Source organism: Vicugna pacos, chromosome 4 (assembly GCF_048564905.1).
Source record: "Vicugna pacos chromosome 4, VicPac4, whole genome shotgun sequence".
In the NCBI taxonomy this organism is placed as follows: domain Eukaryota; kingdom Metazoa; phylum Chordata; class Mammalia; order Artiodactyla; family Camelidae; genus Vicugna; species Vicugna pacos.
In genome coordinates, this window is record NC_132990.1 from 9,590,944 (window position 1) to 9,616,161 (window position 25,218).

Consider the following 25,218-nt stretch of genomic DNA (forward strand, 5'->3'; position numbering starts at 1 on the left):
CAGTCCTGTCTGCCCTTCTCCACCTTCTTACTTTGCACAATCATTTTTTTACTATCTTCGCATTTACCTCCATAGCTGAATATCATGCTTATAATGTCATATTTTGATTTAAAAAATTTCTTTTTAGACATTAGCTATTACTTTAGTGGATGATGATTTATCTCATCCCATTCCCCACAACATACACACATTCTTCTTCTCCAGGCTTTCAGTAGTTATATCACAACTTTTGGTTAAATCAGTTCAATGTTTACATTATTACCTTTCCATAAATATTACTCATAGCCAAAAAAATTGTTTAATTTCTTACATGATTTTTATGATTTCTTTCAGTAATTTCTCAATTTTTTTCTTTTGCCTAGTTTTCTGTGTACCGCTTGTAACCTCAGCCTGAATCTTTCTGGCATCTGTAAACATTCCCTCTCCCCGCTTCTTGCTGATACTCTCCCTGAGGACCTTCTCTCCCTTGTTCCCATCAGGACTAGTTCTCATGGCTTTCTGCACCAGGGATTGTACTGGGACTTCTTTCATCTTCATACTGAAAGTTCTGTGCCTCTTTCGTTGGGTCATATTTTTTAGATCCATGTTTTCCTCTTTTTTATAGTTTAGAAAGTTTAGAACCTTGTTTTGATGGAGTACTTCTAGTAACTTCCTGAGAAAGGGTACATGGAGATAAATTTTTGAGACTGTTTGTATAAGCAATGTCTCTTACCTCTCCTTTTTATTTTGAAAGTTTTAATTGTTGATTCTGAAATGTGTACATAAATACAAAGAAAATAAAAATCATAATAGAGTCTCACTACGCAGAGTTTACATGTGAATGTTAACAAGTTGTTTTATTTCATAGTATTTATGCATATTTTTAATGTGTACATGAAATATTTTTAATGTTGAGGTCTTAAGGAAAAAAAAATTTTTTTTTTACCATAGTTAACAAATAGCCACATTTAGAGGCTCTGCAGAAGGTAATGTGAGGAGAAGCCATGTGTGCACTCATTCTGCAAATACTAAGCACCTGGTGTGCCAAGCATTGCTTAGATACTTGTGGTACATCCATAAAATAAAGATGTCTGTCTTTAAGGAGTTTATATTCTTGCAGCAAAGGTAGACAATAAATTATAAACATAACATTTAAGCAAATTATAGTATGATAGAAAATAACAAGTATTACGATAAATAAAAAACTTAGAAGAGATTAAGAGGAGTGAAGCATGGTACGTACGTCAGCAGGTTACAGACATTTGCCAAGGGGGGGAGTGTGGTGTACAGAAAAGAAGGCCAAAAAGTGGCCTTCATCAGTGGGAATGGCATAACTTGATCTGGTGCCCCAAACTCTTCCACCATTAATATAGTGGGCTGAATTTCATGCTTAGCACCCAAACTCTGCGTGGGGCATTGGGTACGCTTAGCTTTTTGTTGAGAAATCATGCATAAATTAAAGAAAGATGGATTGTGGTGGGGATAATGCGTAAGGGAATTGGTTCATTTATTCAGTCAGTCTCTAGTACTTATGCATAGAAACTGAGTCCCCTAAAACAGGGAAACTGGAATGATAGTGCAAGTTACTTTTTCCCTGCATTTAAAAAAAAATTGAAATATAGTTGATTTACAGTGTTGTATTACTTTCAGGTGTACAGCAGAGTGATTCAGTGTGTTTTATATGTATTCTTTTTTAGATTCTTTTTCATTATAGGTTATTGTAAGATACTGAATAGTTTCCTGTGCTATACAGTAGGTCTCTCTTTTAATTCAAGTTTTCAAAGTTTTACTTTCCTCCCTGCATTACCCCTGTGTTCTTTGAGTTCCTTTTTTTACACCTGTTTGTTTTGGTGCCCATGTTTAGGAACTTTCCTCAAATATTTAGTGATCCCTTGTTGTTGGTTTATATTTAAGAGTGAAGCACTGAAAAGCTGAAAACTATGTGGGGATGGGATGGAAGGAGGAATCTGGGAATTGATAGGGTTCATTGAGTGAAGATCTTCATGTGTCAGTATTTGTCGATACATTCTCTTGGACTAATCAGCTTTTCCAGAGAGTAGTCCTCTAGTTTCTTGCCTGGGGAAGGTATAAATTATGTCCTGGGAGCCAGAGGTGGGAGGATACTGGTGAGGGGTCAAGGGTAGAGAAATCTCACTGTTTTTAGCATGTGAGTTTGCTCTGAATCTCCATGATTTTATGTAGCTTCTTACTTATACCCTGCCCCTCAGCTCTGCCTTGTTTTCCAGAGCCCAAGATCTCAACTATTCCAGAAAATAGAGCACCCAGCGTCTCCTGAGGCTTGGGCAAGGCAGTCACCTGATACATTGGGTTAGGGGCGGTCCTGGACATTGACTGCTCTTTATACAGATTGCATCATTGCTTCATGCCCTGCCTTTCCTTGAGGGGTGTGTGGTGCCTTCCATTCCTAAGCCTTTTAGGAATTTTCAAGGTAATTTGACTTGTTGCTTGTAGCTTCCTCATCCCCATCTTGTATAATTAAGTTTCATTTTTCTCTGCTCTTCTTGGTTGCCACTGGTCTATTCACTTTTTAGGCTCTGAAATTTAACATTTTTCTTCTGCTTTTACCTCTTCTATTCTGTGTGTCTTTTTGGGTATTTACCTCTTTTATTCCTTTATTATTGTCACTTTTGTGGAGTTTCTAGAAAGAGTGGAAATAAACTCTTGTGTTCCTCCACATTTAATTAGTTAGATGTGAGGAGTGAGTGAGGCTTTTGTTCTGGGTTATTACCCTTTTAGGATTCTGGCTTCAGTGACTTAGTAGAGAATATAAAAAGAAAGTCAGGTTTGTTAGGATGGACTTAGAGACTGCAGATGAGGCATACAGTCAGTTTTGGATGTACTAATTTTGAAGTGCTGTGGGACATACAAGTCTAGTAGACGTACTGGAATTTTTGAATCTGAACTGCAACCCATGAGGTTTTGGCTAGGGCTATAGATTTGGAAATTGCAGTAATAGTTGCAGCCATAGATGTAAATATAATTACCTAGGAAAAACGTAGAAGAAAAGTAAAAAATTGAGAAGGAAGCCATAGGGAACACAAAGTCAAAAGGGTAAACAGAGAAAGAAACAACCAGAGAGATTAAAAGGGAAGCCAAGAATAGGGTGAGAAACACAAAGAGAGGAGTTTCAAGAAGACTAGTGGTGATCATAGTCGAGAAATCCAGGAGCATGGGGCAGATTAGGATCAGAAATGAGTCTGGTTTTGGCCATTATAATATATGAGATGCACTTCCCAGTGGAAAGATGGGGACAGAAGCTATATTGTAGCAAATTGAGTGAAGCAGTGAGTGTAGGTGGCTCATAAAGTTTGGTGGTTAAAAGAAGGAAATGCAGGTGATGTAGAGAGGAGAGGGCCATAGTAGCTAAAGAGCAGAGGGCAAGAGAGGGGTTTTTGTTTTTGTTTTTGTTTTTGTTTTTGTTTTTGTTTTTTCCTTTTAAAGGTGGGAATCATTTGACTGAATATAAAGAGCCAGCAGAGAGTGCCCATAGACTGGAGGCAGGTCAGGTTTCTGGTTATTGCAGTAAACTATGAAAAACAAACAACATACGAATTTTGGAAAGAAATGAACGACATTTATAGTATTTAGAAATATTAAGAATTTCAGCTGTTGTAGATTTAATTTAAAAGTTTGGTAAAGTTGCCAGATATAAATATACAAAAGTTGATTGTATTTTTATATATCAGCACTAGCCAGTTAGAATATTAATTGAAAAAAGAGTTTTTGTCTATAGGAACAACATACAATATAAAAATTCTAGTGCTAACTTTTGTGGGAAATAAATGATTTCCATTTTTAAAGGCAAAAACCTTTCAGGGCTTTCAAGAGAAATAAAAGAATATTTGAGTAAATGGTGAAACATTGATTTTCCTGGAAAAGACTGACAATTGATGTTAAGATTTAAGGCAGGTCCCCCCCCCACTTAACAGAGGCACTGGGAATTGAACTCAGGACCTCATGCACACTAAGTACTTGCTCTACCACTGAGCTACCACCCTGCGCTTGGGGCAGTTTATGATAAAGATCACAATAGCATTAGAACTATTTCACAAAAGAATTCTAGTGTTTATCTGAAAAAACAAACTTGGAAATACACTCATTAAAGAAATTGTGGGAAGGAAGAATGCTGAGAGCATATTAGCCTTAGAAATACTGACGCACTTAACAAAGGTTCATAGTTTGAATCATTTCGGTATGTGTCATCCAGTGCAACAACAGTGCAAGAAATTGATCCTGTTATTTTTATGGATTCAGTAGATTATAATGGGAATGTCACAGAACGTAGGAACAGGGAAGAATTACCTAGTGGTGTTAGGGCATGTACTTCAGAATGGGGGAGAAAGGTCATATCAGAGCCTTTACTCATATTTTATAAGCATAATTTCAGATAGATTGAAAGTTACGTATTTTAAGAAAATAGAAGAATTTAGGAGATAGTATAATGTATCAGACTTCCTGATGGGGAAGGACTTCCTGTGATGAGGGAGTAAACAACAAGGGTAAAGGTCAACAAATTTTATTACTTGAGAGTTTAACTTAAGATAAAAAGAAATCTGTAAAGCTATCATCAAAAATAGGTAGATTGGGAAAAGATTCTTTTTGGCAAGCATAACAAATACAGTGTCACAAACTGATAAGAAAAATAGACTACAATAGATAAGTGAGCAAAGAACATGAGTGAACAGTAAACAAGTAGTAAGTATACTTAATAAACATGCAGAAAAGCTCAAGCTGTAATCAGAAATGACTAAAGAAGGGCATAACTTTCCATTCATTAGAGTTTTTAAATGATGTCTAAAATTACTGAGTTTTCTTGATGTAATAAAGGGGAAGAAGAATGAACATTGATCATATGTGCCTGTGTTATCTAGACTTTACATATATTATTTTGTTTTATCCTTTCATTGTCTCTAGGAATTAGGCTTTTTGCCTGACTTTTTTAGTTGGTGTAATTGAGAGTCAAAATAGTATAGATGACAGACTAGGACCATCTGTCTCCAAAGTCCATGATTTTTCCACTGCCTGTAATGCAGTTGTGAATGCTACTGAAATTGCGTCTTTTTGGGAAAACACTTTGGCAGTGTGTGCATCAAGAACCTTAACTGTTCATGTTCTTTTTTTTAGATTCAATAATTCCTCTTCTAGGAATCTATTCTAAGAGGGGAATATCCTCCCAATAGAAAAAGCCTATGTCCAAAGATGTTCATTGCAGCATTATTTAGATGAGTGCGAAAATTGGAGGCAGTATAAATGTTCATTAATATATAAATTAAATAAACTATGAAACATCCACTAGTTAGGATATATTGTTATAGCCATTGAAATGTTAGTTATGTTATAACATGATCTGATAAGTGAAACAGGATAAAAATTTACATACAATATAACTACAGCTGTATCAGATACATATGGGGAAAAATACTAGAAGATAGTATATAAAATGCTGACAGTAGCTGTGTTTGGATGTTGGAACTATGGGAGATTTCAGTTTTTCAAATTTGTTTATAAGAGTCACACCTATAAGAAAATAGGTGTAGAAACATCAGCCTTTTGGCTCTCAGAGTCCTCTTCCACCCTGAGCTCAGCCTGTGTTCCTGGGACGCACGGAATAGTCCAGATTATGTTTTTGGATGGCCAAAGATGGTTGGGTCTAGATGGCTCATAGTTTCCTGTGAACCTCATTTTTTGGGGCTTTGAGCAATCAGGGCCAGATCTTAAAAGTACTCAATGGATCGCTATATATTTCTTTTCTCATAGGCATTGAAGTGGCAACAACACCAGGGATTGCTTCCTCCTGGTATGACCATAGATTTGTTCCGAGGCAAAGCAGCTGTCAAAGACGTAGAAGAAGAAAAGTTTCCTACACAGCTGAGCAGGCACATTAAGGTAGGATCCTTGCGCACTTAGCCAGTTGGTAATCATTTGGTGGGGTCTCAGCATATGCTTGCTCAGTGCTAGGAGCTTGGGTTGGGGAGCAGAACTCATTCGCCAGCTCAGACAACATTCAGGGTTGTTGCTAGTGACCACTGAGCCTGTGGCCTGGCAGTGGCATACCTCATATATTACCAAGTGGACTTAGACATTTGACATCTGGCCCATCATCTCATGGACTTCCTCCCAGGATTCCTGGCATTTGGAAAAATGCTTATTAGCTTTTTGGTTAAGCCTGAGATTAAGAACTATGAACTTTTTGTTTGTCCTGTTCAACAGTTGTGTTTTTGCCCTGCTATGTATTAGGGCAAGTACCAGGCATGGATTGTAAAGTGGGCTTGAGTAGTGTTCGAGGAAAATAATTTTACAGTCTTAATGTTTGGTTCTTGGGTTTTTTTCCTGTTAATGGGGGTACTGGGGATTGAACCCAGGACCTCGTGCATGTTGAGTGTGTGCTCTACCACTGAACTATATTTGCCACCTCCCTTTTTTTCCTTCTGAGACTTTTCTAGAAACAAGCACAATGAACTAATTGATGCAGTTCCCAAAATTACCACCATATTTGCTACTTCAGCATCTCCTTTATATTACAGTTTCTCTCTGGATTTGTGCTCTGATTGAATTTATAGATTTTGAGATATTTCATATTCCTCAAATCTTTGACTGGCTTAATGTTTTGAATTTGTTTTTTCTGGATTATGTGTTCTGACTTGCATGTAAAGATATTTTTGAGCAGTGCTTTTATTTATCCTGGCTAAAGCTTTGAGACAAATAGAAATCCATTATAATTATGCTGATGTACTAAGATTTTCTGTTATAAACACTTCATTTTTTGGCATTTAAAATGAAACTCATAATAGAGCTTTTCTCTGTTCTCATGTGCCTAATGTTCTATAGTTTTCATCTGTTATTAGAAGAATCATTGCTGTTTAATGCTCAGGATATATTTTGCAGGCAATATTTCAGCTCTGATTAGTTCTCCTAGAGTTAGTCAGCCACACATTATCAGGTGATTAAATGAAGATCATGGAAAGAAACAGTGATGGAAAATTTGTTTATAAAATAGTATAGGAAAATAACCATTTATTTTGAAAAAATGAATTTTTTCCCCAGATGCAAAAAAAACCCAAAAACATCATATTGAGCCATATTAAATTGAATGTGAAAGTTATGCTAATAGTGGCTGATTTTGGTAAAAATTTATTGTTTGAGTTAATAGGATTATTCTAAATCCCTTGCTTTTGCTTATTTCTTTTGCTTTTCTTTGGAAATACTAACGTCATTTTAAAAAAAGCTAGTTTCAATGGAGAGCTTAGACAAACAGCTTGTCAGAGAAAATTTATACCTACCATCTCCCTATGTCTGGGGACAGAAATACTCCTTCAGAACTCCGTAATATAGGCTAGCTATGGCTTTATGCTAGGGCAGAGCTCTCAAAAGGTTAAAATGGGAATTGTTTTAAGGCCACTAGATAAAAGTACATCTGTTTCATTGTTTCATTTGAAACAGTTTGGTCAGAAATCACATGTGGAGTGTGCTCGATTTTCTCCAGATGGTCAGTATCTGGTCACTGGGTCTGTTGATGGATTCATTGAAGTATGGAACTTTACAACTGGAAAAATCAGGAAGGTAAAGTATTTTAAATATATTAACTTCTCTAGTGGGAGCATTATCTATTACTGTTTTTAAATTATCTATTATTACAATTTAAATTTATTTTTAAAATGGGTAATATGCACATCTCATAAAGCTTTATAAAATAAAACAGTAATTCAGTAAAGAGTCTTGTTCCCTCCTCTTGTCCCTCAGCCAGTCAGTTCCTTTCCTTGGTCCAGCGAGGGTTACCAGTTTATTAAGTAGCCTTTATGGAATATTCTTTGTGCATATGTAAGCAATTACTCATTATTTCCAGTTTAACCTTATTGTAGTACTAATTGTGTTTCTCTCATTATGAAGTTCATTATAAATGAATTCCTGAAAGAATGAATATGTTTTCATATGTGAAAAGTCAGCACTATTTCTTGTTCTATGAAGTCTGTTCATATCCTTTACCCAATTCTCTTTTGGATTGCTTCTTACTGATTTGTAGGAGCTCTTAATCATTTGAGGAAATCAACGTTATAATATATATTGCAAACATTTTTCAGTTTTGACTTTTGTCTCTTGACTTAACATGTGATTTTGCTTTATACACTTAACAGTTTTTTGTATCATCACATTTATCCATCTTTTCTACCAGTTTCTTCTGGTACTTTTACGTTTCTTTTCATGTTTAATTTTTGATCCATCTGGCGTTTGTTTAGGCCAGTAAAGTTGGTGTAGATTCAACTTAACTTTTTCCCAAATAACTACCTGTTGACTAACCACTGATTTAAAATGTAGTCTTTATTATAAAATATTAATCCATGGGAAGTGGATTTATGAGTGATTTTTTACTTTCTACTTTGTATATTTTTTTATAGTTTGCCTTTTGTTTTTTAACCATGAAGCCATCTCACTTTATAATTAGACAAAAATAAAGATATTTCAATATGAGCAGTAATGGATGATAGAAGGAAAAAAATAAATAGTTTAGTCAATACATGGTTTTAGGAAAGGTAACTGACAATAGGGAAAACACAGTAGTTTCTCACATCATACCCTTTAAATAAATACATTTAGATTTATTAAAGATGTACAGTATGAAACCGTAGGGAAATTTTGCTTAGAAAGGATCAGTAAGCTAAAGATGTAGGCTATTTTGTTTGTATTTTTTTAAATATTTGAATTGTGTAAAAAGTTATTCCCAGAATTATCAGTTGTTAATTAGGATACTGTGAATGACACTACTGTTTTCGTTGGAGATTTAGGGTAGGCACAATCCATTATCTTGCTTTCAGTGAGTTTGTAGAGATCTAGGGTGACTGGCTTTTTTGTGTTATTTTGATAACTGCTTATCATTGTTTCCCTCTAGGATCTCAAGTACCAAGCCCAGGATAACTTTATGATGATGGATGATGCTGTCCTCTGCATGTGCTTCAGCAGAGATACAGAAATGTTAGCAACTGGTGCCCAAGATGGAAAAATCAAGGTATGAATTAGTGGCATGAACTCTTGTATGTAGACATTCTGAGAATTCTGTAATGACTTAGTGTCCTACATACGCTTTTGTTTTTTTTTTTAATAGAAGTATAGTCGATTCACAATGTTGTGTTAGTCTCTACTAACTACTAGTGATTCAGATGTGTATATATACTTTTTCCTTACAGGTTGCTACAAGATATTGAATATAGTTCCCTGCACTATTAGGACCTTGTTTATCTATTTTATATATAGTAGTTAGTATCTGCAAATCCCAAACTCTAAATTTATCCCTCCTCCCCATTTCCCCTTGGTTACCATAGGTTTGTTTTCTATGCTGTGAATCTGTTTCTGTTTTGCAGATAAGTTCATTTGTGTCATTTTTTTTGGATTCATGTGGCATTTTTCTTTCTCTTTCTGGCTTACTTCACTTAGAATGATGATGTTTAGGCTCATCCGTGTTGCTGCAAACAGCACTATTATTCTTTTTTATGACTGAGTAGTAGTCCATTGTATAAATATACCACAACTTCTTTATGTAATCATCTGTTGATGGACATTTAGGTTATTTCCATGTCTTTGCTACTGTAAATAGTGCTGCTATGAATATTGGGGTACATAAATCTTTTTGAATTAGAGTTTTCTCTGGACATATGCCCAAAAATAGGATTGCTGGATCATACGGTAAGTTTAATTTTAGTTTTATAAGGAATCTCCATACTGTTTTCCATAGTGGCTACACCAAACTACATTCCCACCAACAGTGTGGGGGGTTCCCTTTTCTCCACACCCTCTCTAGCATTTATCATTTGTGGAGTTTTTAGTCATGGCCATTCTGACTGGTGTGAGGTGATGTCCCATTGTAGTTTTGATTTGCATTTCTCTAATAATTAGTGATACTGAGCGTCTTTTCATGTGCCTATTGGTCATCTGTATGTCTTCATTGGAAAATGTCTGTTTAGGTCTTCTGTCCCCTTTTTTCCCCACATTTGAAGAAGTTTTATTCTTTTCCAAAAGTCAACTGTATTGAGGGATAGATTGCATGTAACAAAATGCAACTACTTTAAACTTAACATTTGGATGAATTTTGACAGATTTATACACCTATGTAGCCACCACCACAATAACAATAAAAAACACTTCCATCAGCCCCAAACATTCCCTCGTGCTCTATTCCAGTCAGTTACCCCAGCCCCAGCCCCAAGCAGCCATTGCTGTGCAGTCTGTCACTACAGATTAGATTTGTTCTTTAGAGACTCAGATTAATGGAATATGAAGGTGCACACTCTTGTGTGTCTGGGTTCTTAAGCTCAGCATGTATTTGAGATTCATCCATGTGTTTATCTATTTCAGTGTCTATTCATTTTTAATGTTAAGTTATATTTCCATAATATGAATATACTATAATTTGCTTATCTGTTCATCTTTTTTTCCATTTTAATAATAGCTTTATTGGGATATAATTCACCTACCATAAAATTCACTCTTTTAAAATGTACAACTCAGCAGTTTTTAGTATATTTACAGAATTGTACAACCAGCACTACTGTCAAATTTTAGAAAATTTTCATCACTCGCAAAGCGGTCACCCTCCCACTTTCTCCATCCCCCTAACCCCTGGCAATCACTAATCTACTTCCTGTCTCTATGGATTGGCCTATTCTGGAGATACATGAAATCATACAATATGCAGTCTTTCATGCCTGGCTTATTTCACTTAGCATAGTGTTGTCATGGTCCACCCATGTTGTAGCTTGTATCAGTATTTCATTTCTCTTTATGGCTGAATAATATTTTGCCCGTTTTTTGATTGGATTGGTTGGTTTTTTGTTACTGAGTTGTATGAGCTGTTTGTATATTCTGGAATTTAAGCCTTCGTCAGTCTCATTGTTTGCAGATACTGTCTCCCATTCCGTAGGTTGTCTCTTAGTTTCGTTTGTGGTTTCCTTTGCTGTGGAAAAGCTTGTAAGTTTAATTAGGTCCCATTTGTTAATTTTTGCTCTTATTTCTATTGCCTTGGCTGACTGACCTAGAAAAACACTGCTACAATTTATTATGCCAGAGAATATCTTGCCTGTGGTCTATTCTAGGAGATTTATGGTGTCTTGTCTTATATTTAAGTCTTTAAACCATTTTGAATTTATTTTGTGTATGGTATGGAGTGTTTCAACTTCATTGATTTATGTGTGGCTGTCCAGCTTTCCCAGCACCACTTGCTGAAGAGACTGTCTTTTCTCCATTGTATCTTCTTGCCTCCTTTGTTGAAGATCAATTGACCATAGGTGTGTGGATTTATCTCTGGCTCTCTGTTCTCGCATTGATCTATATATCTTTATGCCAGTACCATGCTGTTTTGATTACTGTAGCTTTGTTTTGATTACTGTAGCTTCAGACATCAGTCTGATGTTTGGGAGGGTTATTCCTCCAGCTTTATTCTTTTTCTTCAGTATTGCTTTGGCACTTCTGGTTCTTCTGTGATTCCATACAAATTTTAGGATTATTTATTCTAATTATATAAAAAATGTTCAGGTAATTTGATAGGGGCCATATTAAATCTGTAGATTGCTTTGGGTAGTATGACCACTTTAACAATATTCTTCTAATCCAAGAGCATCGGATATATTTCCATTTTTTTAAGTCATCTTCAATTTCCTTAATCAATGTTTTATAGTTCTCTGTATATAAATCTTTCACCTCGTTGGTCAGATTTATTCCTAAGTATTTGATGTGATTTTAAAAGGGATTGTATTTTTACTTTACTTTTCTGATATTTCATTCTTAGTGTAAAGAAATGCAAGAAATTTCTGTATGTTAATCTTGTATCGTGCTACCTTGCTGAATTGGTTTATCAGCTCTAGTAGTTTTTGTGTGGAGTCTTTAGGGTTTTCTATGTATAGTATCATGTCATTTACATAAGTTACAGTTTTACGTCTTCCCTTCCAATTTGGATCCTTTTTATTTCTTTTGCTTGTCTGATTGCTGTGGCTAGGACTTCCAATACTACGTTGAATGGAAGTGGTGAGAGTGGGCATTCTTGTCTTGTTCCAGATTTTAGTGGGAAGGCTTTCAGCTTTTCACTGTTCAGTATTATGTTGGCTGTGGGTTTGTCGTAAATAGCTTTTATTATGTTGAGATATGTTCCCTCTATATAAGAGTTTTTATCATGAATAGATGTTGAGTTTTATTAAATGCTTTTTCTACATCTGTTGAGATGATCATATGGCTTTTTGTCCTTTCTTTTGTTGATGTGTATCACACTGATTTATTTGTATGTGTTGAACAATCTTTGTGTCCCTGGGATGAATCCAACTTAATTGCAGTGTATGATCTTTTTTATGTATTGTTGGATTTGATTTGCTAATATCTTGTTGAGAATTTTTCATCTATGCTCATCAAAGATATTGGCCTGTAATTTTCTTTTTTGGTAGTTTCTTTGTTTGGTTTTGGTATCAGGGTGATGGTGGGTGGCTTCGTGGAATGAGTTTGGGAGTGTTCCCTCCTCTTTAGTCTTTTGGAAGAGTTTGAGAAGGATTGGTGTAAGTTGTTTGTGCGTCTTGTAGAATTCCCCAGTGAATCCAACCAGTCCTGGACTTTTGTTTGCAGGGAGTTTTTATTATTATTATTATTACTACTACTGCTGCTACTACTACAGATTGTATTTTACTTCTAGTGATTGGTCTGTTCAATTATTTCTTCAGTACATTTTCAATCCACTTTTCTTTTTTTTCTCCTTAGAGGACCCCTGTTATGCATAGATTGGTACTCTTTATATTATCCCATAGGTTTCTTCTATTGCTTCATTTTAGTTTTTTCCATTTGTTTTTCTATCTGCTGTTCTCATTTGGTGGATTCCATTATTCTGTCTTCCAGATCACTTACTGGTTTTTTTTGCATTATTCAGTCTGCTATTTATTGCTTTTAGCTCTGCTTTCATTTTGCAGCAATTGAGTTTTCTGATTTTAATTGGCTCCCCTTTATAGTTTGTAGTTCCTTTTACAATCATTTGCCTTTCTTAATTCCATCAGTATTTTTATTACCTCCTTTTTGAACTTAAGTTCTGGTAGTCTGGAGAGGTCTATTTCATTGTTTTTTCAGGGGGTTTCTCTTGTTCTTTCAATTGGGGGTGGTTCCTCTGCTTCTTCATTTTACTTACTTGTCTGACTCAATTTAGGGGTAACAGTTATCTACTGACATCTTGAAGGACTGTTTTTATGTGGGAGTGTCCTTGTGTACTCTGTGTGTGTCTAATATTTTTGATGAGAGGGCTGTTTTTAGTGTGGATGGCTGCCACATCTTTCCTTCATGTGTGTTGGCTGTTATCCCCTTATAGGGGGTGTGATTGGTGTTGTGGTGACCAGAGCCTGCACTGGATGTTGATTAGGGCCTCCTCTTTGCTCTGTGGTTGTCACAGCCCTGTTGGGGACTGGGTCTGCTCCCCAGTTGTTGAAGTGTATGCCCCCAGATTCCTCTCTGAGCTGCTGTGTGTGGTAGGTGGGGCTGGAGTGCTTCTGCTGGGAGAAGAGCCACTGAGTATTCCTCCGCAGGGGATGTCTGCTGGGAAGTGCCCTCTGTGATGTCGCCTGTCACCCGTGTGCGGACTCATAAAGTACAGGGTTGTTGGCACCTCTCTCGGCCCTGATTCAGCTGTGGGGATGCAGGCAGCCTGCCCTGGTGTCGCTCATGCACTGTTCAACAAAACCACCAGGGCAGATCTGTTGAAGTCAGGCACTCAGACCTGCCATAATATCCCACCTGGATCTGCAGTGGGCTCAGGGTCAGCCAGGACCCCAGCCCTGCCACCATGTGTATGCTTGCTATTAATGCTGGGCCTGCCCTAGCTGCTCAGCAGCCCTTCACTTGAATTTCTTGCAAGCATCAAGCCCACAAACACATCGTTAGCACAAATCTGCCGAAACCACCTGGGACAGGGCTCAGACCTCAGCTCCCCCTGGAAGTTGCTGGCCCCTGGGAATGGGCTCAGATCTCAGCCCTACCTCTGCCTGGGGGCCATCTGCCAGCCCTACCAGAGCTCCCAGAGGCAGAGCCACCCCTGGCCTAGAGAGCAAGCCGAGAAGGAGACCGCTACAGCAGGGTCCTGCTCCTCCCTTCAGCATGCTAACAGTGGGGGGTTTTATGGCAGACCCGGCTCATTTGCACACACTCCCAGTTTCAGCCTGTACCCATTCTAGCCCCTTCAGGCTGTCTCCACACAGCCAACCCCAGTTCTTTCCCTGGGTCTGTTCTCTGAAGCTTGAGTTTCAGTACCAGCTCCTGCATGCACCAGCAGGCTGGTGTCCGGGTTGAGGAGCGCAGCGAGATGTCCTGGATCTCCTGCGCTGGTTTCTCTCTATTCTCCCTGTTGTGAAGCTGTTGCTGTGCTTTCTGAGCCTCTGAAGCTCCCTTTCTGTTCCGGCTGATCTCCCTGCTGGTGAAGGGGTTTCTCAGGGTGAGGGAACCTTTACTCTTTCACAGCTCCCTCCCTGGGGCGCAGGTCCCATCCCAATTATTTTTCTTTTTTTCTTTTTTTTGTCCTGCCCAGTAACGTGGAGATTCCTCTTGTAACTTTGCTAGCATAAGATCTGCCAGGATTCAGTAGATATTCTGTGAAGATTGTTCCACATGTGGATGTATTTTTGATGTGTTTGTGGGAGGAGGTGAGCTCTGCATCCTTCTATTTCACCATCTTGAAGCCCCTTCTACATATGCTTTTTAGCTTAATAACAGCTAGTCTTTATTGAGCGTCAGCTTGATGCCAGTCACTTTACGTTTTCTTATTTAAGCCTAACAACTCTGCCTAGGGAGGTCCAATAATTTGTTTAAAGTCACACAGTTGGTGATGTCTCTGGGACTTCTGTCCAGATCTGCTTGGCCCTTTCTGCTCTGCCACCATAGCTCACCTTACATGGTGTGTTGTGTTTGGGTTTTTTAGGGGATGGAATGGTCTGCAAGTGATTAGTAGCTGATTAGCTGTGCCTTGTATTTAATTGCTGGTAAAATGCCCTGGGTTAGATAAAATACAGAAGTGGTCTCTGCTAAGTGAACTTAAGAGTCTAAATTTCTGTTTTAATAATTTAAAAGGAAAGAGATTTAAATTTCAAAGGATTCAAGTTACCATTGTACTGTGTGGACCAGACATACCACATTCAGCTATTAGGATGCATTTTTAATACTGTTTTTATTACATTAGTGAGTGTTGCTTCTTGCTTGGCTCTGTAGGGTAGTGTGTCGGACACTGTAAGTTTTTACTATTATTTTTTTTTCTTTAAAGGTATGGAAGATTCAGAGTGGACAGTGTTTAAGGAGATTTGAAAGGGCACACAGTAAAGGTGTCACCTGTCTAAGCTTTTCTAAGGATAGCAGTCAGATCCTTAGTGCCTCTTTTGACCAGACAATTCGGTAAGTAAGAATCCCCAAACTGCCCTCATTTGGGTTTGATATGATGAAGCCCCAGAGGGAGGACTAATGATTCCTTATGTTTTCACCAGGATGTTCTTAGATGGACAGTGAGGATAAGTGAGATTTCATTTCCCAGAAGTACAGCTGATAACAGTGCTTTTGTTTTGTCCATTTGGGTCTTTACCCAGAAGAGAGATTAGAAAGGGGGTTTAGCAGTGTTTCATGTTCAAAGTGTGGTCTATGGACCCATCTGCAACAGAGTCACCTTACAGGGCATGTGACAAATACAGATTCCTGGGACCCAGCTGAGACCTAGAAGTCTGTTGCTGAACAGAATTGTGGTATCATTGGCGTATTTTCTTCCACTCTGTGCAAAACTTGTTTTGGTTTTGTTTGTTTGACATGAAAATAATACTTCATACATAATTGCATAGCCTTCTTTCTTCACTTACTATAACATGAGCTTCTATAATTCATCTAAAATGCTTTCAACACTTGTTCCCAACCATAAAATGTAGAATATTAATTGTTCTTTTCATTTGCTTTTATTTGTGATAGAATTCATGGTTTAAAATCTGGAAAAACCCTGAAGGAATTTCGTGGCCATTCCTCCTTCGTTAATGAAGCAACATTCACACAAGATGGACATTATATTATTAGTGCATCCTCCGATGGCACTGTAAAGGTTAAGTATTTACTACTGGTTTCATTTGGGGTGTCTATTCCGTTTTTGCCCTTTGAGTAGTTTCCAGTGGTGGTTATGATAATTGTGGTGGGTAAAACTCTTTACTTGCATTTTAGCCATAACTGAGGTGAGTCTATGATAGTAGTAATATTCTGTGGGCAGTTCCTAGTGACCTAGGGACCTCAAATCTCAAACCTACAAAATCAGACCTATAGAGTCTGTCATGTGTAGGAGAAGAGGAGAGATGTGGAGTTCTAAATGTGACCCCATTTACAGTGGTTAAATTCTATCTTGCCATAAGTATGATCCACACTCAAATTCACAAAGGGCTCAGTGGTTGAATAAATAGGTCTCTTTTTTATTGCACAGCCTCACCGCACCCCTGGCCCCCACATTTAGGGCCTTTCTAGCAGCATTTACAGAAGAACAGGAGGGGTGTAGAGTAGAACTAAGTCCTTGCTCAGATACTTAGTGCCTTCAGCTCTCAGCTGAAAGTAATGGATCTTTAGTACCTTAAGAGATGTAATTATTTTGAGAGGGCCTCATTTCCTAGAAAAGATGGGAAATCCAAATAGAAAATTGCTGGAGATCTTTAAGAGACTCCATTTACGTTCTGGACCTGCTTTTAAATTGCCTTACGTAAGCGAGGGCTCTCTGGCAGAAGACCTAAACAGTCTAACACAGATCTCTAATAGTCAGACCACCTTCTCAGATGGCTTGTTCTGGCTTGGGAATTGAACCAGAAACCTGAAGGTACGAGATATACTCTTTCTCAGGATAGACAGGGGAAATAACAGAGCTGTTAGTGGTTTAGTCATGGGATTTGCCCTTTATGCTATGTTTGTGGGCCTCACCACCTGTAAAATGCCATTGGGGTGGATTGTGTAGGCCTCTTGGTTTTGTGGTCTTTTCCTTTAGCTCTGCAGTGAATGGCGTAAAGCATCTCACTGACCTTTTGGACAGAAAACTCTAGAATCTAGCCTTAGAACTCTTGATCCCTGGAAGAAATGTTAATTTCTGTTCTAGGCAGTTGGGCTTTAGAGAGGAGATTGGGGCAAATGATACAGTATTTATGAAGCAAATAAATATTGGCACTAGTGGGGCAATGATTTGCTGTTTATAGATATTTATTCAACATTTGTGATGGGCTTTGTTGAAGGCACAGCAGCACAGTAGTCCATGCCTTTGAGGTTACACCTCACTGAATGGTGTCTAGACAATGCCGGGCAATATTTGGTCCATCCCGTCTCTAAGCACATCTCAGATTTCAGTAACTATGATGTCTGGTTTAACCCCTTCAGTTCATAATGGCTCAGAGGGGCAAAGTGAAAAGCATTAGGGTGGAGAACTATTAGCAGAAGAGATGTTGAACTGGGGAGGTAATATAGGTGGCCAAGAGTAGCTTCCACTTCATGGATCCTCATGTGTGTGTGTGTGTTTGTTAACATTATGACTTCTGTTCAGTGGTTAGTACAATATATACGTGAGAATCATTTGTGGAGCTTTTAAAAATGCACAAACCTATGTCTCACCCCAGACCTACTAAATCTGAATCTCAGGATAGGGTCCTGAGCATGTAAATCTGGAAAAACAAAACAAAACAAACCCTCACTTGGTTTTGGTGGCCAGATAAGGTAGCATTTTGGTTGTTTATGACAGTAGCAGTGTTGATACGTACTAATTTTAAAGATAAACTTAAAAGACTGTTATGTTAGTCAAGGAAAATTTTGTAGGAAAAGATCATAGATTTCGTTAAGTGTTTTATTATTTAGCTTTTTGGCTTTTATTTTATTTATACCAATTAATCAGGAAATATGGGAGTTCTTATGTAATATGTTGCAGTGCCAGGTGTTTGGACTATAAGAAGCTTTTTTTTCCTGAAGTTTTTTCTTTTTTAATTTTAGTAACTTACTTTTCAACTCTAAAACTTTAGAAATTGTTAAATGTCCCCCCCAATGTTTATGCCTTAAATTTTTGTATTGTAGATTTGGAACATGAAGACCACAGAATGTTCAAATACCTTTAAATCCTTGGGCAGCACTGCAGGGACAGACATCACTGTCAACAGTGTGATCCTGCTTCCTAAAAACCCAGAGCACTTTGTGGTTTGCAACAGATCAAACACAGTGGTGATCATGAACATGCAGGGACAGGTGAGTGCTCAGAAAAGTGCCTTTGTTCAAGCCCTGGGGCCGTTCCCAAATCAGCATGTCTTGGTCCTCACACTTCAGTAACCAAGTACGGGTTCACCACTCTGAAAACCATATACACTGTATTTGTTTTCCAGACACATATTTAAATTCTACATCAACAAAACATCTTTTCGGCATCTCAAAAGTTATCTCCTTTCCCCAGGGTGATTATGCTCTTTGCATCCTTTGGATAAATGAGACTGTCTTTAAGCCTCCTTCAGAAAACCTCACTGAAAATTTTAAGATGTAATAATCCCTGTGTAGGAGAGAGACAGTGTGTGCCTTACCAGCTTGGGACGTCTAGCTACCATATGATCTGAGGTGGAACTCCAATAGGAGAAGAGCAACAGTGTCTTCACGATGTGTATTTGCAATCAGAACCTCGCTGTTTAAGCACCAGGGACACAGGCACAAGGTTGAGGTCTCAGGCCTTGAGAATGTGTTGTGATGCTACTGAAATGTTGGCCTGGGCACTTGGTGATCCTGCTGAGCATGGAGAAGACCCACGGGCTGATGAGTGGATCTCTCTCTCCATTGTTTGAGTCCCTATAAATGATAAATTGGTACTTTAGATTCCATGGTTGGGATGGCTGGTCTGTAGTATCTGCTGGGACATTGCATAATAGCCATAGCTGCCCACTTCCTAGTTTTCTGCTTGCTTTTTAAAAACTTAAAAATAAATTTGTTTTTAGATTCACAAAGACGTTGCAAAAACAGGGGGAGGGTATAGCTCAGTGGTAGAGTGCGTGCCTAGTATGCATGAGGCCCTGGATTCAATCCCCAGTATCTGCATCTAAAAAATAAGTAAATCTAATTACCCCCACTAGAAAATAAAGAAAACATTAAAAAAAAAAAAGGGCCAAAATGAAGTTGCAAAAAGAGATCAGAGTTCCTGTACTCTTTTCCCCTGCATCCCCCAATGATGATGTTATCATTACATAACCATTATACAATTATCAAAGCCAGGAAATTGACATCGGTACAGAATTATTAACCCAAATACAATCCTGATTTAGATTTCACTGGTTTTTAACATGCATTCATTTTTGAGGTAGGACATGAATAGTTCTGTGAAATTTCATCTCGTGTTATGTAACCACCACTTTCATCTTATGTGTTGACTTACGTAACCACCACAGTCAAGATACAGAACTGTTCATCACCCCCAAAGAAACTCCCCCGTGCTACACTTTTATAGTTAAACCCTTCCCTTGCAGTCAGAGCCCCTGGCAACCACTGATCTCTTCCATTATAATTTTTCATTTTGAGAATAGTAAATGGAATCATATATAACCTTTTGAGATCGGTTTTCTCAACTTGATTTATGATTATTTTAATGGTATATAAACTAGAGCAAGTCCTGGAGACAGATTTCTATCATGAATGTGGAGGGCATCCCATTCTGTCAGAAAAAGGAAACGGAAGCATGGGTCCACAGAGCTTTGAGAACTGGTATTATGTTGATTCAGGAAATTGTGTGTGATAATCATTTTGCTTCTGGGTAAAATGGCCCAGTAGACTATTAAAGAGCGGGATTGGTGACTTGGGACATCTGAATTGTAAAATTCTGCCACTGACTTCAGATAGCTTATCCTTTGAATATTGCCCAGGCCAGAGGATCTAGCACACGGTTAATGGAATTGGTAATCTAGTTATGAATGACAGTAAACCAAAGTACAAAATAAAAAGAGTTGTCAGTTTAAACTGCTGCAGCAGAACTGTTGCTAATCCATGTTTTGTTTTTACCTTGGGTGTTGTGTTATGATCTAGATTGTCAGAAGCTTCAGCTCTGGTAAGAGAGAAGGTGGTGACTTTGTTTGCTGTGCCCTTTCTCCCCGTGGGGAATGGATCTACTGTGTAGGGGAGGACTTTGTGCTCTACTGTTTCAGCACAGTCACTGGCAAACTGGAGAGAACTTTGACAGTAAGTATTACTAATTTAAGGCCATCTACAGAAATTAGGTTAATGCTTGTCTTTCTGAACTCTGAAGTAAACCTTTCCAGCCTGCTATCAGTGTGAACCTTGGTATAAAAAAATTAAAAAATTAATCACTAAATATAGGGCCCATAGTAACTGTATGGAATTATCTCTTGTATCATCCTTTAGTGATCCCTCAGCTTTCCTCAGGATGGAAAGCAGAAAAGAAGGGAACAAGCCAGCTAGATTAGTCAGACCTTCCCCAGAGCAATTGGAGAGTGGCAGATATAGCTAGTCCTCTCCCATGTCCTTTCAAAGGTAAATTATTTATGTATTATCCTATCAAACCAATTATATTTTAAGCAGCTCTGTGGTGTGAGAGTCAGTAGTATGAGTAATTAATGGCAACTGCTGTAACAATCTTCAAATCTCAGTGGCCTAGCACAATGAAAGTTTCTCTCATGTCACAGTGTGATAGAAGTTGCATCATCTTCTTCCGTCTTTAAGATGCACCGTTTGGAATACGTGGCCTCTGAAATCTTAGGAGAAACGATAACTGGAGGGGTATATTGGATGTTTTTCAAGACCCACGTCTGGAAGTGGTTTTTATTAATCTGTTCCTTATCCATTTTTGGTTAGAATTCAGTCACGTGCCCACAGCCCAAATGCAAGGGGTGTGGGGGGTGGCAGGGAAAATGTAGTCATCTGTGGTCCAGGAAGGAGTGGTCTGGTGAACGTATGAAAAATTACACACATACCTCTGTTAGAGAATAATCTCATCTCAAATTGTTCAAGTTAACTTTTGGTATACCTGCCCTGTGAAGCCTCCAGTACAGATTGAAGATGTGAACATAACAATGTGGTTTTCCAACTCAGGAAATACTGAGTTCCCAGAGTTGAAGGAATTGTTTGGTCTCAGCCACTGTCTTGGCCTAGGACCAGCTATAGTGCACAAGTGTAAATAGCCTCGTTTTTGGTTTCTGTTTGTTTAGCCCTCTCTGGGGCTACCTTAGGCTTGAATCCTTTGGTGAGAGGTAGAAGCTTCACTCTTCTTTCCACTCAGCTCTGGAAGCTTCTTCAGGCTGGTTTTGTTATAATAGACTACCTATATGCCCTAACCCTGTGCTTTACGTATTCCAGGTTCATGAGAAGGATGTGATTGGTATTGCACATCACCCTCATCAGAACTTGATTGCTACTTACAGTGAAGATGGACTTCTAAAACTCTGGAAGCCCTAAATTCAACTTTTCTCTTTAACTACCCTGAGAGCATGTACTTAAATGGAGACATATTCATGTGCTGCCCCCCACCCCTTTTTTTTTTTAAAGGCCAGCTTTTCTAAGCAGATTGAATAAGGCACAAGAGTAATTTTGTGAAAATTCACGTAGTGGTTACCCTTTGTTAAAATATGTAAGGTATTTGCTTATCTGTTCCTAATTGGGGCAATCACTTAATGTTCTCAGTATCTTTTACCTGTAGAGTGAGATACTGGTATTTCTAGGAAAAAACTGTACTCCTTTGATTATTTGAAATGCTGATTAAAATGGTCCTCCTACAGTAAAACTTATTAACTATCCCGAATACAGTAGCTGTTCCATTTTTTTTAAAGATGTTAATAAACTTTACACCTTTCTGGAGGCTTTGTTCTTAAATGTAAGTACTCGTCTAGTTATGTTTACTTAGAGGCACAGTATTATCCCTGAATCTTAAGTACAGCAGGAAGTCAATTCCTGGGTAGAATGACTGAATGTAAAAAGGTCATGTGTTGAATAGCATCTTTATTTCATTGCCTTCACCCGTGCACTCCTTTTTCTTAGCTGTGCCTGCTTGTGTGTTGAGTCCAGAGAATATTCTCTCCATCTCATTGACAGAACTAGTTGTAGGATCCACTATGAGAATTCCATTTTGAGTATCCTCTTTGTATTTAAAGGAAGGTTTGGCATTGAAAATATGCTGCTGTTCTGAAAAATTAGAAAAGCACCTGAAATTTAGCGAAGTCTTTTTTGCTATGTGCATCATTACCAGTTAAAGGAAAAAAATTAAGCCAACAAAACCCTTGAAAATATTTTGTATGTGGCTCTTTTCTGTTTCAACCATTCAACCAAAGATGTATGGAGTGCCTGTGTTGATGTGTGAAGGTACTGTGCTAGGTACCCATTTCAAGAAAGTTAGGGCTTATCTGTCTCCTTTTAATACTCCCAATTACTAGGTACAAAATTAGTGGGGAAAGATTTTGCAGTCTTACGATGGTCCCTTAAAACACAGCCTGATCATGTATTGGGGATCAGCTATACCTAGCACATGGTACTGCTCAGTATTTGCTGAATAATTCTTAACAACACTATGAATTCCTTCTTTCCCACTCATATTCCCAAAACTTTTCGTCCCTTTGCCACAAAACCTGCAGCTTTTCCATGGGGTGTCATTTGCCGCCATTCTGAGAGGTGAACAATAGCCACCACTCTATGTGAACAGATCCTGTTCCTCCCCAAAGAAGCTTTCACTTAAGGTAAAAAGAAATAGCTTATGCTAAACAAAACAAAAACCTTAGGAAAAAGTTAGAAAAAAGTTCCTTTACGAAATTGGGAGTTTTGATTTAACCTATGGCCTCAAACTGGCAATTACGAGATGCATACTTTGTGCCAAGGCTCATGGAGAGCAAGAATCTAGTCAGCACCTCCTGGGAATTTTTATCAGACACCACTGCTCCTGCACCTAATGTTGAGGATGGCGAAAAAGACCAGTTTCTGTCAGAAGATAGGGGAGAAAAAGCAGGTTAACAGGATTAAGGTATTGGGGTTAAGAGAAAATCTTGGTTTTTTTTTGGATAATGGGAGGGGCATTACCCAGACCTACTGGGTTAGGAAAGGCTTCCTTGGAGGGATTAACCATAAAAGGAGCATCAGGAGCTGAAGGGCACGCCACACTAACCCAAGGGGTGCGTATGCCCCTGGGCTGAGCAGCAAGGAACTGTGGGAATGGGATGGGCACCTGGGCTCTCACCCCTGCAGGAAGTGGCTGGCTGGCTGGAGGCATCTACTGGAGCTACTGGGCTGCTGTTCAGTGTACAAATTGACAGAGGCTAAAGGAGTGGATAGCAGCTGGATAGCCATCAATGGCCATTTTCTGTCGGTTCTCAAGGAGATGCTGTGCTGCAGCCCACCTATTTAACTGATACTCTCGATACTCTTCTCCAGGACTTGAAACTCAAAATACGTGGCATTAAAGTTAACTCCATGAATTGTTCCCCCACTCACCTGTTGAATGACTCTAGAAAACCACCACCTAATACCTCACAGCATATTATTAAAAAATAACATCTCAGGTACAATTCAGTATCTTCTCCAGGAATTTATTTTTCAACTTGCATTACTACCACTAATAGCACTTATCAAGATGTTCCTTACTATGTAAGCAGCCTTCTCAGAACCACTTTAAGAGCAGCAGCCTATTCTGATTCCCATAATACACATTAGGAAACAGGTTTCCAGAGGTTCCATACCTTGCTCCTGGAACTGAAAACCAGGTCGGATTCCAAAGCTCACTTTCTTTACTCTTTTCCAATCTAGATGCTGTCAGTTTCTTCTCAGTTTTGAGGTTTGGGCAAAGAATCCATGGATTATTTCTCCACATTCTGTTAATAATTTATCTAAACTGAACACAGGCAGTGAGATGAATAGAAAGAATACTGAATTACAAGAACCTGGATTCCAGTCTGCTGTCATTTTTCACTTAGGACAGAGCTGTGGTTCTGAGTGTTCACCTGGCAACTTGTTTGAGACGCAGATTTCTCAGGTCCTACCCTAGACCTACAGAATCAGAAAGTGCAGCAGTGGGGCTCAGCAAGCATGCTCACATTTGAGAACCTGTAGACATAGAGGGCATTTTCATTCACAAGTTGGGTGTTTTAATTCTTGTTCTGTCAGTCCTCAAAGGTTGCTGAGATAACCAGATAGGTGGCAGAGGTACAAAATTTCAGAAACCCTTCAGAGCGCACCTGTGTTGCTCTAGCATGGTAGCATTTTTCATTTAGTGTGCTTTCAGAGCACGTGCTTCATCTTCACACATTATTTCAGAAGACAGGAAATTATCATACATGGTATATGTCTAGGCTGGGAGGCTCCCTTGGCCTGAAACAAACTTGGCAATAGCAAGGCCTGCCATTATTTGACCGTCTCCAGCCATTTTAACAGTGGCATTACTGTTCTAGGTAATAAATATAACCATGTCCCCATGGTGGTGGCATAGAACCTTGACTGTATGTAACCATCCTGTTGCTTAGGCTACACCCTGCTCAACTACACCAAAACCCCTGGAGAGTGAGACACAAGTCATGTTTAAAGCTTCCCAGGTTAACTCCAATTGTAGCCCAAGGTTGAGAGCCAGTACTAAAGGCAGAGAAAGATCTCTCATTTCACAAAAGATGTGCCACCATCTTCCACAAGGGCCCTTGTGGGACATAATCAGCTTCTATTCTTACTCTCTGCAAGTATGAATGAAGCGTAACAAAGCGTTAGTGGTGGGGGCCAGGAACTACACTTACATGGATACGCTTGTATTTCTGTAACAACCCTGGCTAGAATTCCAAACAGGCATTATTTGATTTTTAGTTTTTACAGACTACAGACTTGTCAGTTTCTGCCTCTCCAGGTTGTAACTATTTTTTCTTCTAGTGATTTCTATTTTAAGTTTTTAACTGTAGTGAAACAAAAGCAAAGCATACTCGACCATTTTTAAGTGTATAATTAAGTAGCATTAATGATTATTAAAAACTATGTTGTGCAAATCATCACTGTATTTTCAAAACTTTAACCACCCCAAATGATTAAGCACACGCTAACTTTCCATTCCTCTTCCTCCCAGCCCTTGGTAATCTCTGCCTCTACAAATTTGCTTAAGTATTTCATAAATGGAAGTCATTTTCTATCACATACATATGTAACACATTTTGTTTATCCACCTGTTGGACACATGAGTTGTTTCCCCTTTGGCTATTATGAATAAGGATACAATAAACATAGGCACACATTTATCTG

The 25,218-nt window shown here is 38.4% G+C and overlaps 1 protein-coding gene across 1 annotated transcript in view; it reads left to right on the top strand.

Annotated features, from left to right (window-relative positions):
* The window catches only part of SMU1 (SMU1 DNA replication regulator and spliceosomal factor), a 28,373-nt gene extending 6,554 nt beyond the window's left edge, over window positions 1-21,819 (top strand). Inside the window, exons 5-12 of the mRNA XM_015249962.3 lie at window positions 5,758-5,886; window positions 7,441-7,560; window positions 8,885-9,001; window positions 15,260-15,387; window positions 15,946-16,072; window positions 18,058-18,225; window positions 20,035-20,187; window positions 21,322-21,819. Coding sequence (XP_015105448.1) covers window positions 5,758-5,886; window positions 7,441-7,560; window positions 8,885-9,001; window positions 15,260-15,387; window positions 15,946-16,072; window positions 18,058-18,225; window positions 20,035-20,187; window positions 21,322-21,420 — 1,041 coding nt within the window. The 3' untranslated portion in view covers window positions 21,421-21,819. The remainder of the gene's footprint in view (window positions 1-5,757; window positions 5,887-7,440; window positions 7,561-8,884; window positions 9,002-15,259; window positions 15,388-15,945; window positions 16,073-18,057; window positions 18,226-20,034; window positions 20,188-21,321) is intronic.
* The last annotated feature ends 3,399 nt before the right edge of the window (window positions 21,820-25,218 follow it).